At 37.3% G+C, this 15,057-nt stretch overlaps 1 protein-coding gene across 8 annotated transcripts in view; it reads left to right on the top strand.

Annotated features, from left to right (window-relative positions):
- The window catches only part of GREB1L (GREB1 like retinoic acid receptor coactivator), a 280,943-nt gene that overhangs the window by 153,290 nt on the left and 112,596 nt on the right, over positions 1-15,057 (top strand). For all 8 annotated transcript variants that reach the window (XM_058692548.1, XM_058692547.1, XM_058692546.1 and 5 more), the window contains 2 exons: positions 66-242; positions 3,301-3,423. In XM_058692548.1, the coding sequence (XP_058548531.1) occupies positions 66-242; positions 3,301-3,423 (300 nt within the window). The remainder of the gene's footprint in view (positions 1-65; positions 243-3,300; positions 3,424-15,057) is intronic.

Raw genomic sequence — 15,057 nt, 5'->3', positions numbered from 1 at the left:
TTCATATGTAAAATTATTGTATCAATTTACAAATCCACCAGTAACTTTGGTTTGTCTTCTTTCAGGGTTTTCTGGAAACTGTATCGGCTGTGGAGAAAGAGGATTTCGGTATTTCACAGAATTTTCCAACCATATTAACTTGAAGCTCACCACCCAGCCAAAGAAGCAGAAGCACTTAAAGTACTACCTAGTCAGAAGCTCCCAGGGTGTACTGTCGAAGGGACCTCTTATCTGCTGGAAAGGTAGCGTCAACTTCTGGGAGAGAAAGGGAAGGGAAAGGAATGAGGATGTTACAGTAAGGACAAGTGGCCTTCTGGGGTTCAGAATCAGGTATGATGTACGTAAATATCACAAGTTCAGAAGACTATCCAAAGATGTGAAGCTCTCTGGCAGGTTATTTGACTTGCTTCTTTCTTTCTTTCTTTTTTTTTTTAATTTTTTTTTAACGTTTATTTATTTTTGAGACAGAGAGAGACAGAGCGTGAATGGGGGAGGGTCAGAGAGAGAGGGAGACACAGAATCTTTTATTTTATTTTATTTTATTTTTTTAATTTTTTTTTCAACGTTTTTTAATTTATTTTTGGGACAGAGAGAGACAGAGCATGAACGGGGAAGGGGCAGAGAGAGAGGGAGACACACAGAATTGGAAACAGGCTCCAGGCTCCGAGCCATCAGCCCAGAGCCTGACGCGGGGCTCGAACTCACAGACCGCGAGATCGTGACCTGGCTGAAGTCGGACGCTTAACCGACTGCGCCACCCAGGCGCCCCTTGGAGACACAGAATCTTAAACAGGCTCCAGGCTCTGAGCGGTCAGCACAGAGCCCGACGCAGGGCTCGAACTCACGGACTGCGAGATCATGACCTGAGCCGAAGTCAGACGCTTAACCGACCGAGCCACCCAGGCGCCCCAACTTCTTTCTATTTTTAATAGAGACTATCCAGGTTTAGAAAAACTGCATGTCTCTTTATATTTGTCTCTTGGGAGGGTGGAGTACAGGAGAACTCTTTTCAGCTTTTCTGTCACTTAGAGAGGACCTCAAAGTGTCATTTTTCTGGTTAGATGCTCTTTCTATTTTATTTAGGTTCTTTGGTAATTCTCAAGCATATAGTTTTCTGTTTTCATTAGAACTAAGCATACTTTGAACAAATAACGCTTCTTCATAATACCTTAATACCTGGGGAAAACACATTATTAAGTTGGCAAAGTTGTTTTTTTTTTTTTTAAGTTTAGAAGAACTTAACTAACTTATTTGTGGATCTGAATCCAATTGAAATCTCACATCTTCATGTAGTTGATAGGATTTACCACAAGTTCTATTCATTGTTCTAATGCAGTGGAATATCTAATCCTTATTCTTTTGAGCAGTTACTTAGATGCTGAGATTTTTCTTAATTATCAATATTATTATATTATTAAAGATGATATAATAATTGTCTTTAATGCTTCCATTTGTTGTCTGTGCAAGATTTTGGCCTGACCATAAGAAATAGCATAATAAATCCAAATTATAAATGACTTCAGATTTTCCTCTGAGTTTTCCACTGTAATTACTCTTGGGTGCATTTGAAATGACATTATATAATTCCTTAGGAAATAGCTGCATGTTCCAAGACAGGCACAATCATCCTGAATGGCTTTTGAAGGTTCACATTTTTAAAAAATCTTTTAAAAGATTTTATTTTTAAGTAATCTGTACCCACAATGTGGGACTCAAACTCACAAACCCAAGATTAAGAGTCACACACTCTACCAACTGAGCCAGCCAGGTGTCTGAAGCTCACATTTATAGAAGTTGCTATTTTAGAATTAAGATTGTATATGCATATGTATCCATATATGCAGATATGGAGATATGCAGATATGCAGACATAGAACATCAATATAAATGTATGCATATGATACACATAATGTGGAGGTATCCTTGTAGGCCAAAGTACAATCGCTTTTCAAGGAAAATCCTAGCCAAGGTGGTCATAGAAAACTGTGTCCAACCTTGCATATATCTGATAAACTTGGAAACTCTCTAAAGGACCCTCTATAATTAACTGTCATTTACAACCATTTATATTTCTTTTTCACATGCTACCTTTAAAAACTAACATAGTGGTGGGGCGCCTGGGTGGTGCAGTCGGTTAAGCGTCCGACTTCAGCCAGGTCACGATCTCGCGGTCCGTGAGTTCGAGCCCCCGCGTCAGGCTCTGGGCTGATGGCTCGGAGCCTGGAGCCTGTTTCCGATTCTGTGTCTCCCTCTCTCTCTGCCCCTCCCCCGTTCATGCTCTGTCTCTCTCTGTCCCAAAAATAAATTAAAAACGTTGAAAAAAAAATTAAAAAAAAAAAAAACTAACATAGTGGAACGTGTAGTATAATTTAGTTAGAAGTTATAGCCCTACATGGTTTCTTAGTATTTGCTATCTACTTGACTCAGTTCAAAGTATTATTAAAGTATCATGTTAGAGCTCCATTAATATTGGCTTACCTAAAATGAAGCTTGGTGTTGCATGATCAGAAATCACCTAGAATATTGTGTACCTATTTCCTTTGATACAAACTAAGAGTAATAAGAATTTAAGCATTTCTGGGACACCTGGGTAGCTTAGTTGGTTAAGCGTTGGCCTTTGGTTCAGGTCATGATCTCTTCATGAGTTCAAGCCTTGCATCAGGCTCACTGCTGTCAGCATGAAGTCTGCTTGGGATTTTCTATCCCCCTCTCTCCCTGCCCCTCCCCTGTTCTTTCTCACTCAAAAATAATAAGTAGGCCTAAAAAAAAAGAATTCGAGCACTTCTAATTTTTCTCCTCTGACTATAAATTTTTCTTTGCTTCAGCTTTTGGACATAAAGTAAAGTTGAGGTGAGAATATTGAAGACAACCTATGTAGATTCCTGTTCCACACTAAATTGATCCTGGACAGGAGGTTAACTGGTGTTTGAAAGCTTATTTTTTTAAAAAATAAATTACTGATATTTTAGCCTGCCTTATCCATAAAACTAGCATGATTATATTGGTTATGAGTAATTTTTCCCCTGGGAGCTAGTCTGTGAAGAACAAAAGCCGGATCTTTTTTCTTTCTTTTTTTTTTCCTTCTAAACCTGTCATCTGGCCCTAGGAAGACAAAGTGAATTCACCATCTTGAACATTCTGTTGGAGTCAGGATTAGAGGAGGGGAAACCGCCAATAAGGAACATGGTTGCTACTTAAGGAACAGTAGTTTATTTTAGAGATTTTATGGATTGTGTTCTCATCACCTGCTTTGACAGAGTATTGGTCTCCTCCCATAATATAATTCTTACTCCTTCCCAGAATGTAGAAGCCGACAATCTTCTGCCACTTGCCACTCTATGAAACCAAACTCTTCAGTATTATCAACTGTGACACCAGAAAATGGCACAACTAATGGATACAAATCAGGATTCATTCAGACAGGTATGGGATATTTTCTTTTGGAATTTCAAGCAGCCAGATGTATATTTAGTGGTTCACTTTAAAAATGACTGTTGGCTGGTTTGAATAGAAATGTTTTAAAACAAGTATTACCTGAGTTACTATTAGAGTTAGAAGTCAGCACTGAGATGGGTTAGTTCGTGGATAAGAAATTTAGCTCAAGCATAGGACCTATCTGTAGAAAAGTCTAACAGTGGGCAATAAGTAGAAATCCAGACATGAGGAAAGTCTGTCTCATAGCTATCAGGTGGTATATACTGGGGACATAACTCATGAAGACTGGAGTTCTAGGGTAGGGCTCTAAACTAAGCCCACAGAACATTACAGGGAGTATTGCACCAACTGGTATATTAAGTAAGGTCCCAAGGTAGGACTGAGGATCACAGTGGAAGAATCCACTAGTTTCTAGTGGTTCAAGATGGAGGCTGGGTTACAAATAACCAGATAAAATTTTAGTGCCTGAAACCAGGTTATACTATCAGGGCAGGATCAGCAGAAGGGCCACGCTGATACTGAACAGATAAGTTGCCAGTCTAAGGCTTCCAAAAATTCCTCCAGTGTAGACAATTGTACTAGCCCAGGCCCCAAGGACAGGATAAGGTTCCAGGTGGGACTTAATGTTTCCAGGTGGCTGGAGGGCTGGAGGGTTGTAACTGAAAATATCACTGCAGATAATATTTAAGGAAATTATTCATGGAATGCAAGCTGGTGCAGGCACTCTGGAAAACAGTATGGAGGTCCCTCAAAAAACTAAAAATAGAACTACCCTACAACCCAGCAATTGCACTACTAGACATTTATCCAAGGGATACGGGTGTGCTGTTTCAAAGGGACACATGCACCCCCATGCAGCACTATCAACAATAGTCAAAGTATGGAAACAGCCCAAATGTCCCATCAATGGATAAATGGATAAAGAAGATGTGGTATATATATATGATGGAGTATTACTCGGCAATCAAAAAGAATGGAATCTTGCCATTTGCAACTATGTGGATAGAACTGGAGGGTATTTTGCTAAGTGAAATTAGTCAGAGAAAGACAAAAATCATATGACTTCACTCATATGAGGACTTTAAGAGACAAAATAGATGAACATAAGGGAAGGGAAACAAAAATAATATAATAACAGGAAGGGGGAAGAGCATAAGAGACTCATAAATATGGAGAACAAACAGAGGGTTACTGGAGGGTTTGTGGGAGGGGGGATGAGCTAAATGGGTAAGGCGCAGTAAGGAATGTACTCCTGAAATCATTGTTGCACTATACACTATTTTGGATATAAATTAAAAAATAAAATTAAAAATAAAATTAAATCAGAAAAAAAAAGAAAATTATTCAGAACCAGTCTAGGTTAAAATTAAAAATAAAATAAAATCAGAAAAAAAGAGAAAATTATTCAGAACCAGTCTATGTTATATCTTAGGCAAAAAGGAAAGTATTTTAAAAGAATTTGTGAATTGTTTTCCAGTTCACTTGTTTTTTGTAAAGCATCATTTTACTCATCTGATATGCAAATGTCATAGTATAATGTGCTTTGCCAGCATCCCGTTACCCAAAAGTTGAAAAGAAGGCTGTCTTCATTTATTTCACTACTTAGCATTCCTCTTTCAAGTTCATGTGAAATTTTGATGAGCTGATACATTTTTTCTACTTACTTTCAAGAGGTAAGTAGTTATTAGAAGGCATTTGCAACAATAGCAATGGTAACAAGGCTAACCTTATTTGGGGCTCTTCTAGCTATGTTTCTATACTCAGCTAAGTCTCTCTCATCCTGGATTTAAAAGGTCTGATTTTTAAAGTGTCCAAGAGATTTAGATAGAGGCTCTAACCTAAGAGAAGAGAGCATATCTCTTTAGAATAAATGAGAGAACATTGTGTTACTAGGTATTCAAGAAAGAAAAAAGTTGGCACTTGGCTCTAGGCATTGAAACATTAGTTAGCCTTCATTACAATAATGATACACCTATATGTCTTTCCTAGAATATTATTTTAGTAACTTTTTTGATTCCATGGTATATTTTCTTCCATTAGACCTTGGGACTACTGAAATGTAATTTTAAAACTACACTATTAAAAATGAATAGTTACTTTATTACAGTAAAAACTTATGAAATATTTACTGTGTTCTAAAACTCTTGTCACATACTGGAAGGCAGGGTTCCAACACTTGACCAATGGCTCTGATGATTTAAAACCACTCATGTAGGGGATAAAAGCACAATAAAACATGTTACCTTTCTTAAAAGGGACAGGTAGATATATAAATAACCAGTTGTACCTGAAAACAATGAAAATATATTAACATGTTAATAAGCAGTAATGCAGTTTTAATTATATTAGGAAATATATTTTGAAAACAAATACTGCTCTGAAATAGAGGAAATCAAGTTTTAGGCTTTAGCAAAGCTCCATCAATTGCCATGAAGAGACACAGACAAGGCACTGACTGCCTCACAGTGAATACAAGTGGCCAAGATTCATGCCCATATCCTTGAGTATCCCTTGTGGCGATTTGACCATGAAATTAGCTGTTAACAATTTTAGGTGAGATCCATAGAATTTAATAGAAGAAAGTAGCTTTAAAAGTGAGACTTTGTATCTAAAATTTTCTTCTTGACAAATTAGGTTTATGGCTTTTCAACAATAATTTCTTTCTTCCTACACATGTTGAAAGCAATAGGCTTTAAGACTTTCATGTTAGTATTATGAAATCATTGCAATCATTAGAGTATGTAGCATCTCCTTAGCTAATAGAGATTCATCTTTCTATAGAAGACTGGCTTATTTTTAAAAATGTTTTTAATGTTTATTTTTTGAGAGAGGGAGAGAGAGAGAGAGAGAGAGAGAGAGAGAGAGGACAAGCAAGGGAGGGGCAGAGAGAGAAAGGAAAACACAGAATATGAAGCAGGTTCCAGGCTCCGAGCCATCAGCACAGAGCCTGATGCAGGGCTTGAACCCACAAACCGTGAGATCATGACCTGAGCCAAAGTCAGACACTTAACCAACTGAGCCACCTGGGTGCCTCTAGAAGATTGGCTTCTTAATCTGCAGTCAATGACTGCCTGTAATCAACATTTCTTAGCCTGAAATGTCAGTAAGCACGTTGCATAGTATTTGAAGAAAGGATTAATGTGCCATTTACACAGTTTTGTCTTGAATTCCACCTGCCAAGCTCCGGATTTTATGTTCTGGCTGGCTTGCCACTTTTCCTTTGCATATTATTTTCAACATATTTATGTCATTGATAATTCGAACTTTAGTCAACAATCCCAGTAAAACAGTTTCTCATTGTGGCTGAAGATGGCTGTGTAGTTACCTACCTATACTATACCCACATACCACATATAAATACATACACACGTATATATTTTGTGTTTAATCAAGACAAGAATTCAAGAATCAATAAAAAAAAAAAAACCCTTGCCTACCTGAAGATCTTGAGTTTATCTTCCATGTTTTCTTCTGAAAGTTTTGTTGTTTTATCTCTTGCATTGAAGTCTATGAGCCATTTTGAGTTAATTTCTGTGCACAGCGTGAAGTGAGCATCTAAGTTCATCTTTTTGCATGTAGATATCCAATTGTTCCTATCTTTGAACAAACTACCATCTTTGAACAAACTACCTTCTTGTCAGTGAATTGCATTTGTCAAAAATCAATTGACCATAAATATAAGGATTTATTTCTGGAAAATGGATGAAATGGACTTCATCAAAATTCATGACTTTTACAGTTAAAAAGGCAACATTAAGAAAATGAAAAGACAAGTGGCAGAATGGGGGGGAATGTGTGAAACACATATTTGATAAAGAATTTGTATCCAGAATTTACAAAGAACTCTTATAATTCAGTATTAAGAGGACAATAAGCCAAAACATGAGCAAAGGATTTGGAATAGACACTTTTCATGGACTATATACAAATGGCTAATAAGCACATGAACAGATGCTCAACGTCACTAAGGAAATGCAAATCAAAACCACAATGAGATACTACTTCACACGTACTAGAATGACCATAGTCAAAAAAGATGACAGTAAGAGTCTGTGGATATGGAGAAATTGGAACCCTCCATACATTGCTGGTAGTAATGTAAAATGCGGCAGCCACTTTAGAATACAATTTGACAGATTCTCAAAAGTTAAATGTAGGGGTGCCTGGGTGGCAGTCAGTTGAGCATCTGACTTCAGCTCAGGTCATGATCTCGCATTTGTGGGTTCAAGCCTCACACTGGGCTCTGTGCTCACAAGCTGAGAGCCTGAAGCCTGCTTTGGATTCTGTGTCTCCCTCTCTCTCTGCTCCTCCTCTGCTTGCACTCTGTCTCTGTCTCTCAAAAAGTAAATAAAAAGTAAAAAAGTAAAAAAAAAAAAAAGTAAATAAATATGTAAACAAAAAAAAGTTAAAGATAAACTATTACATAACTCAGGAATTCCACTTCTGAGTATCTACCCAAGAGACATGAAGACATATCCTCACAAAAAATTTCATGCAAATGTTCATAGCAGCATTATTCATTATAGGTGAAAACTGGAAGCAACTCAAATGTCAATCAGCTTGTGAACAGATGGACAAAAATGTAGTGTATCCATACAAGGGAATACCATTCAGCAATAATATAGAACAAACTGCTGACACATGCTGAATCATGGATGAACCTCAAAAACACTGTGCTAAGTAAAAGAAACCAGACAAGAGAGACCATATACTGTATGATTTTGTTTATGTGAAATGTCCAGAAAAGGCAAATTTATGGTGACAGGATATAGATTAGTGGTTGCCTGGGACAAGGGATAGGAATAGAAATTAATTAAAAACAAGCATTCAAGTTCTTATTGGGGGAATGAAAATGTTCTAAAACTGATTTATGATGATGATTGCACCATGTGGTAAGTTGCTAAAAATAATTGAATTACACATTTGAAATGGGTAAATTTTATGATATATAAAATGTACATTGATAAAGTTGTGGGGGAAAAGATTAAATAGTTGCTCTGAGAGAAAGATGAAATCCTCTGGAGTGGCACTATTTCTTATTCAATGCAATACAGTCTAATTTATTGAATATCTACTATGGAATGAGCACTGTTTCAGACCAGGTAGTAAATAGCACAAGACCTGGAGTCAAAGTCCTGGTATTCAAATACTTCATCTGAGTATATTTGTTGATGCTTGGGATAAGCCATTCAGTTGTTCTGTGCCTTGGTTTCTTTGTTTGAAAAACCAAAAATAACATCACCTATTTTGCAACTAAGGATTAACTCAGTCTTGCTACCATACTTCTATTTGTATGACATTCTTCCCAATTATAATTGTTAACCATCTTATATGTTAGAAGCTCTATGTTCATTTGTTTATCCCTGGATAGAAATATTATCTGAATTCTATTTTTTATTCAAATTTAAAGTTAGCCTTTGGGGGATTATTAATTTACTGGTGTGTACAACTTTCCCAAATGAAGATGATATACTTATCTATGATCAAGAGGAAACATGTTTTTATGCCCTAGCCTATAGGGTAGTGTATGGATGAGCCACCTAATTTCTGCCCTTATGATTAATAGGATAATTTTTAAGAACACTATCAGACAGGGCCATTTAAAAAATTTTTCTTTTAATATTTATTTATTTTTGAGAGACAGAGTGTGAGCAGGGGAGGGTCAGAGAGAGAGGGTGACACAGAATCCAAAGCAGGCTCCAGGCTCTGAGCTGTCAGCACAGAGCCTGACGTGAGGCTCAAACCCACAGACTGCGAGATCATGACCTGAACCGAGGTTGGGGCTTAACCAACTGAGCAACCCAGGTGCCCCTCAGGCAGGGCCACTTTATGGGCCTTGGGCACATTTGCTTATGTGGGCCCTTTCTCCCTAGAACAGTATTTAAAAATACGTTTTGGGGCACCTAGGTGGTTTAGTTGGTTAAGTGTCCGACTTCAGCTCAGGTCAGGATCTCACGGTTCACGTGTTCGAGCCCCACATTGGACTCTGTGCTGACAGCTCAGAGCCTGGAGCCTGCTTAGGATTCTGTGTCTCCCTCTGTGCCCCTCCCTCACTTGCATTCTGTGTCTCTCTCTCTCAAAAATAAATAAACAGTAAAAAAAAAAAAAATTTTAAATATGTTTTATGACTGTGTTAATATAAAAAGGAATATTTAGTATTATATACTAAAATACTTCCTTCAGCCAAAAGCTCATTGTTTTCTTCTGATTTTAAAATAAATTAAAACATTTTCATGAGCCCCTAAAAGTATTATGGACCCAAAGAGTGGTGGCTTCTTGTCTAATGGGGAAGTTGGCCCTGTTATTGGAGACAGAGGTATTATACATGAAATGGGCTTTTCTTCTTTGTGAACCATGGTAGGCCCAAAGTAACATAAGCCCCGTACTGTCTTACTCTTGCATATTATAAGAACTAAAAATAATATGGGTGGCTCAGTTGGTTAAGTGTCCAACTTCGGCTCAGGTCATGATTTCACAGTTCATGGGTTTGAGCCCCACGTTGGGCTCTGTGCTGACAGCTTGGAGCCTGGAGCCTGCTTTGGATTCTGTGTCTCCGTCTTTCTTTGTCCCTCCCCCACTCCTGCTCTGTCTCTTTCTCTCTCAAAAATAAACATTAAAAAAAATTTTTTTAAATAACAAATGAAAGGACTTGCCCTATACTGTATGAAGCTCATGAACCTTTCCTAATAAAGGCAGAGTGGACCTGTAACGGGAATAGACACAGAGCCACAGAACAGAGTAGAAAGTATAAAAAGCACATTCACATGACATATTTCATACTTAACAGAGGTGACCTGAAGATCAGTGGGACCTTTTCTTTCAATAAATGGTGTGCGGAAACTGGATATCCTATGTGGAAAGAAAAATAAAACTGGACCCCTATTTCCCACGATACACAAAATCAATTCCAGGTAGTTAGAAAATCTAAATGTGAAAGGCAAAACTGTCAAGCTTTTTTTTTTTTTTTTAATTTTTTTTTCAACGTTTTTTATTTATTTTTGGGACAGAGAGAGACAGAGCATGAACGGGGGAGGGGCAGAGAGAGAGGGAGACACAGAATCGGAAACAGGCTCCAGGCTCGAGCCATCAGCCCAGAGCCTGACGCGGGGCTCGAACTCACGGACCGCGAGATCGTGACCTGGCTGAAGTCGGACGCTTAACCGACTGCGCCACCCAGGCGCCCCAAAACTGTCAAGCTTTTATAAGATATTGTAGAATATCTTAGGCATTATAGATATCTTAAAAACAGAGACAAAAAGTACGGCACATAGAGGAAAAGACTATTGTTTCATTACATTAAAATTACAACTTTTGAAAAAAATGTTTATTTATTTATTTTGAGGGAGAGAGAGAATGAGCAGGGGATGGACAGAGAGAGAAGGACAGAATCCCAAATGGGCTCTGTGCTGTCAGTGCAGAGTCTGACGCGGGGCTCAAACATGAGATCATGACCTGAAGTCGGATGCTTAACCAACTGAGCCACCCAGGTGCCCCTAAAATTGCAACTTATAATTATTAAAAGACACCATGAAGAGAGTGAAAAATCAAGCCATGAACTAGGAGAACCCATGTAAAACATAAAACTGACGAGTATGAAGAGTATGTAAAGAATGCCTATGAATGAATAAGAAAAAGATACAATAACAGAAAAAATGAGCAAAGTCTTCACAAAAGTGGAAATACAAGGGGCCAACAAATACATGAAAAGATAATTAACCACTTTGGTAATTAGGGAAGTTACTTTAAAAATGAGATACCATTATACACAGACCAAATTGGCAATAAGTTGAAGTATGACAGCAGTAAATGCTGGCCAAGATTTCAAGCAACAAGAACACTGCTGGTGGTAGGAGTGTTAATTGGTGCCACCACTTTGCAAGTAATTTGCAACACATAGCCAAGTAGAAAATGTGCATATCCTGTCTTCCAGCTCTTCTACTCCATAAAGAAACTCTTACACTTGTGCACCAAGAGATATATACAAGACTGTTCATAACAGTGTTCTTCACAACTGGCTCAAAATGGACACAACTCAATGTTCGTCAGCAATAGAATGGTTAAATAAGTTGTAACACATTTATATAATGAAATATCACTTGGCAATGAGAATGAACAAAATATACCTACGTGCAGCACAATAGAAGAATCTTACAAACATCGTGTTGGGCAAAAAGCCATTTACAAAAGAATTCCTTTTCTAATAAAGAAAATGCCACTATATAGCAAGTATAAGGAATATGGCCCACTTTGTAGAAATGAAGAAACTAAGTAATAACAATGAAAAGTCATTTTTACTAATTATGTTAGCCACGACATTTCCTTTTAAGTGATATCTAGGTTGACACTCTTAGCTAGGCTGGTAGAGGTGAACAGTGGTATAGTCTTTCAAGAGAGCAGTTTGGCAATATGTAACAAGAATATTAAAAATATTTATATCCTTTAGTAATCTCACTTTAGGGGATTAGCTGAGAAAATAACCTAAAATGGAGGTCAAGATAGTCACTGAAGTTATTTTTTATACTAACTAAAAAGAGGTTACCTTCAAATAGAAACAACTGAGTACATCGTAGCATGCTCACATGACAAAGATGTTTAAAAATATAATTATGGCACTATGCAGCCACATAGAATGTAATTCTGTTAACTAAAGTAATATTAAAGTGTTTTTTTGTTATATCATGTACAAAATATAATGCAAATAAAATGTAGAAGAGTATATACTGACAGAAAAGAACACTGGTTTGTGGGAGAAGTGAAATTTTTAGCATGTTTGTTTCTATTTTTCAATTTTTTATTTTATATTTTTAATAGTTAAAAATTTTAAATTCTCAGGATTAAGCCAAATGTACAGCTCAGTAGAAAATATCTGCTTTTCCTGATCTTTCTTCAGCTTTCTATGCATGTGTAGAGAAAAGGACCGGTATTTAAGCATAGACAAGTCCAAGATACAGCTAGAAGGCAACAAAACCAGAATTTGAACGTTCTTTACTCACTACTGACAATTTTATTAATCAGTTACTAAGGACTAGGATCTGGGAATGTAAAGATGTTATTGATTTCTACTTAGAATTCTGTAAAATTTTCCTGTGTCTTAGATTTTAAGAGTAAGAGACAGGAGGAGCAGAAGAAGAGGGGAAGAACTAAGGTTGAAAAATCAATAGCAGATCAACTTAATATTTGCTTCTGGCCAAAATGAATAAATAGGGACTGAATTTGGCCTCCCACCTGAAATAACTGAAAAAAAAAAAAACCCAGACAAAAATACATGAAAAATTAGTTTGAAGACACTTTATATCAGGCAACAAAAAACTGGTATCTGAGAGACAAGAAACAAATATTGTGAGTCTTACCATCACCTCAGCTTAGTGCTTTGAGTTTCCAGACCATGATTCAGGGAGGGGGAACTCTTGGGGGGCCTAGTAGATCCCTAAGTTAAGTAGAAGGAACTGAGAGAGCACAGGGAGACCAAAATAGCCAGAGTTCATAGCACCATGTACCAGAAAAGAGAGATGAACAGAGAGAGAGGATGTGCAGAGGGTTCCCTCAAATGTTTAGCACAGCACTGATTGATGCATACCATGCCAGGCTGGTAAAAAGGACCTTCCAAAATAATGAGAGGAAACATTGCTCAGCATTTACACAGGGCCAGGAACAGGGACTATTTCCACCAGCTAGACAGGAAAACCTCATAGTTCATCAGGCATTGACTAGAGTACTTAGAAAGGTCTTATTCCCATGAGGGAGAATACTTGGTTGTAGACTGAATACTGACTGCTCCAGACCTGCCTAAAAACGCCAAAAAACAAAACCTCAAAGGATCAAAGGAGTTTCAAGTAACTTAACTGCATTCCAGGACCAAGTTCAAGAATATTTATAGGAATTCAAAAAAATAACCCAGCATCCAACAAGAGAATATTAATAATACCTGACATCCAAGCAGAGATTACCAGGCACACAACGAGGGAAGAAAACACAATTAATACTGAGAAGACTAATCAACCAAACCAACCAATAACTGGCATAGATGTTGGTATTAGCAGAGAAGGACATCAAGACAGTTATTATAAGTATATATCGTATGTTCAAAAAGTTAAGTAGATATGTAAGATATCTGACTTACAGCCAGTCTGCCTGGCTGACTCAGTCAGTACAACATGTGACTCTTGATCTTGAGGTTATGAGTTTGAGCCCCATGTTGGGTGCAGAGATTACTTAAAAATAAAAAATAATAAGTAATAGGGGCACCTGGGTGGCTCAGTCGGTTAAGCGTCTTTGTCTCAGGTTATGATCTCACAGTTCGTGAGCTTGAGCCCTGCATCGGGCTCTGTGCTGACAGCTCAGAGCCTGGAGCCTGCTTTGGATTCTATGTCTCCCTCTCTCTCTGTCCCTCCCCACTTCACATACACTCTCTCTAAAAAATAAATAAAAATATTTTAAAAATAATAATAATAAGTAATAAAAATAGAATCCATAAAAAAAAGCCAAATCAAACTTCTAAAGATGAAAAGTACAGTGTTTGAAATGAAAAATACACTGATAAGGATTAACAATGGATTAGTCATTGCAGAAGAAAAGATTAGTAGCCTGCAGGCATAATAATAGAAACTGTCTACAATGAAACATGGGAAAGAAATAAAAAGAAAACAAAAAGAGCATCAGTGAACTGTGGGACAACTTCAGGCAATCTAATATATTGGCTAGTGGAGTGCCTGAAGAGGTGACTATTCTTTATATTTGAAGAAATAATGGCCAAAAGCCTCCCAAACTTGATGAAAATTATAAATTCACAGATCAAAGAAGTTCAATGAACCACAAGCAGAATAAACATGTAGAAAACTACACCAAAGCACATCATAATAAAGTTGCCTAGACCAACAAAAAGAGAATATCTTAAACACAGCAAGAGAAAAAGACACACACACAGGAACACAAGTAAGCATGATTTCATATTTCTAATAGGAACAATATACATAAGGAGATAGGGGAGCAACATCTAGAATTCTGTACTCAGCAAAAATATCTTTCAAAACTGAAGGTGAGGGGCGCCTGGGTGGCGCAGTCGGTTGAGCGTCCGACTTCAGCCAGGTCACGATCTCGCAGTCCGTGAGTTCGAGCCCCGCGTCAGGCTCTGGGCTGATGGCTCGGAGCCTGGAGCCTGTTTCCGATTCTGTGTCTCCCTCTCTCTCTGCCCCTCCCCCGTTCATGCTCTGTCTCTCTCTGTCCCAAAAATTAAAAAAAAAAAAAAAAACTGAAGGTGAAATAAAGATATTTTCAGACATACCAAATATGAAAGAATTTACTACCAGCAGTTTCACACTACAAGAAAAGGAAGTATTTAGATGGATGGACAATGATACCAGACAGAAGAGAATCTGAGTCTTTAAAAAAGAAGGAAAGAAAACCACTAGAAGTGATAACTACATGGGTAAATGTATATAATTTTTTTTATTATTTAAATCTATTTAAGTGATAGGTGACTTATACAAATATAGTAATACATTGTGAGATTTGTAAAATATGTAAAAGTAAACTACATGAAAGCCAGGAAAAGAGATATGGAAGTATACTATTGTAAAGTTCTAGTACTATATGTGAAGTTGTGTAGTATCACTTAAGATTAGA

The sequence above is a fragment of the Neofelis nebulosa genome, chromosome 11 (genome assembly GCF_028018385.1).
Source record: "Neofelis nebulosa isolate mNeoNeb1 chromosome 11, mNeoNeb1.pri, whole genome shotgun sequence".
Classification (NCBI taxonomy): Eukaryota; Metazoa; Chordata; class Mammalia; order Carnivora; family Felidae; genus Neofelis; species Neofelis nebulosa.
The sequence above is the reverse complement of the archived record's forward strand: the minus strand, read 5'-3'. Positions and strand labels throughout refer to the sequence as shown.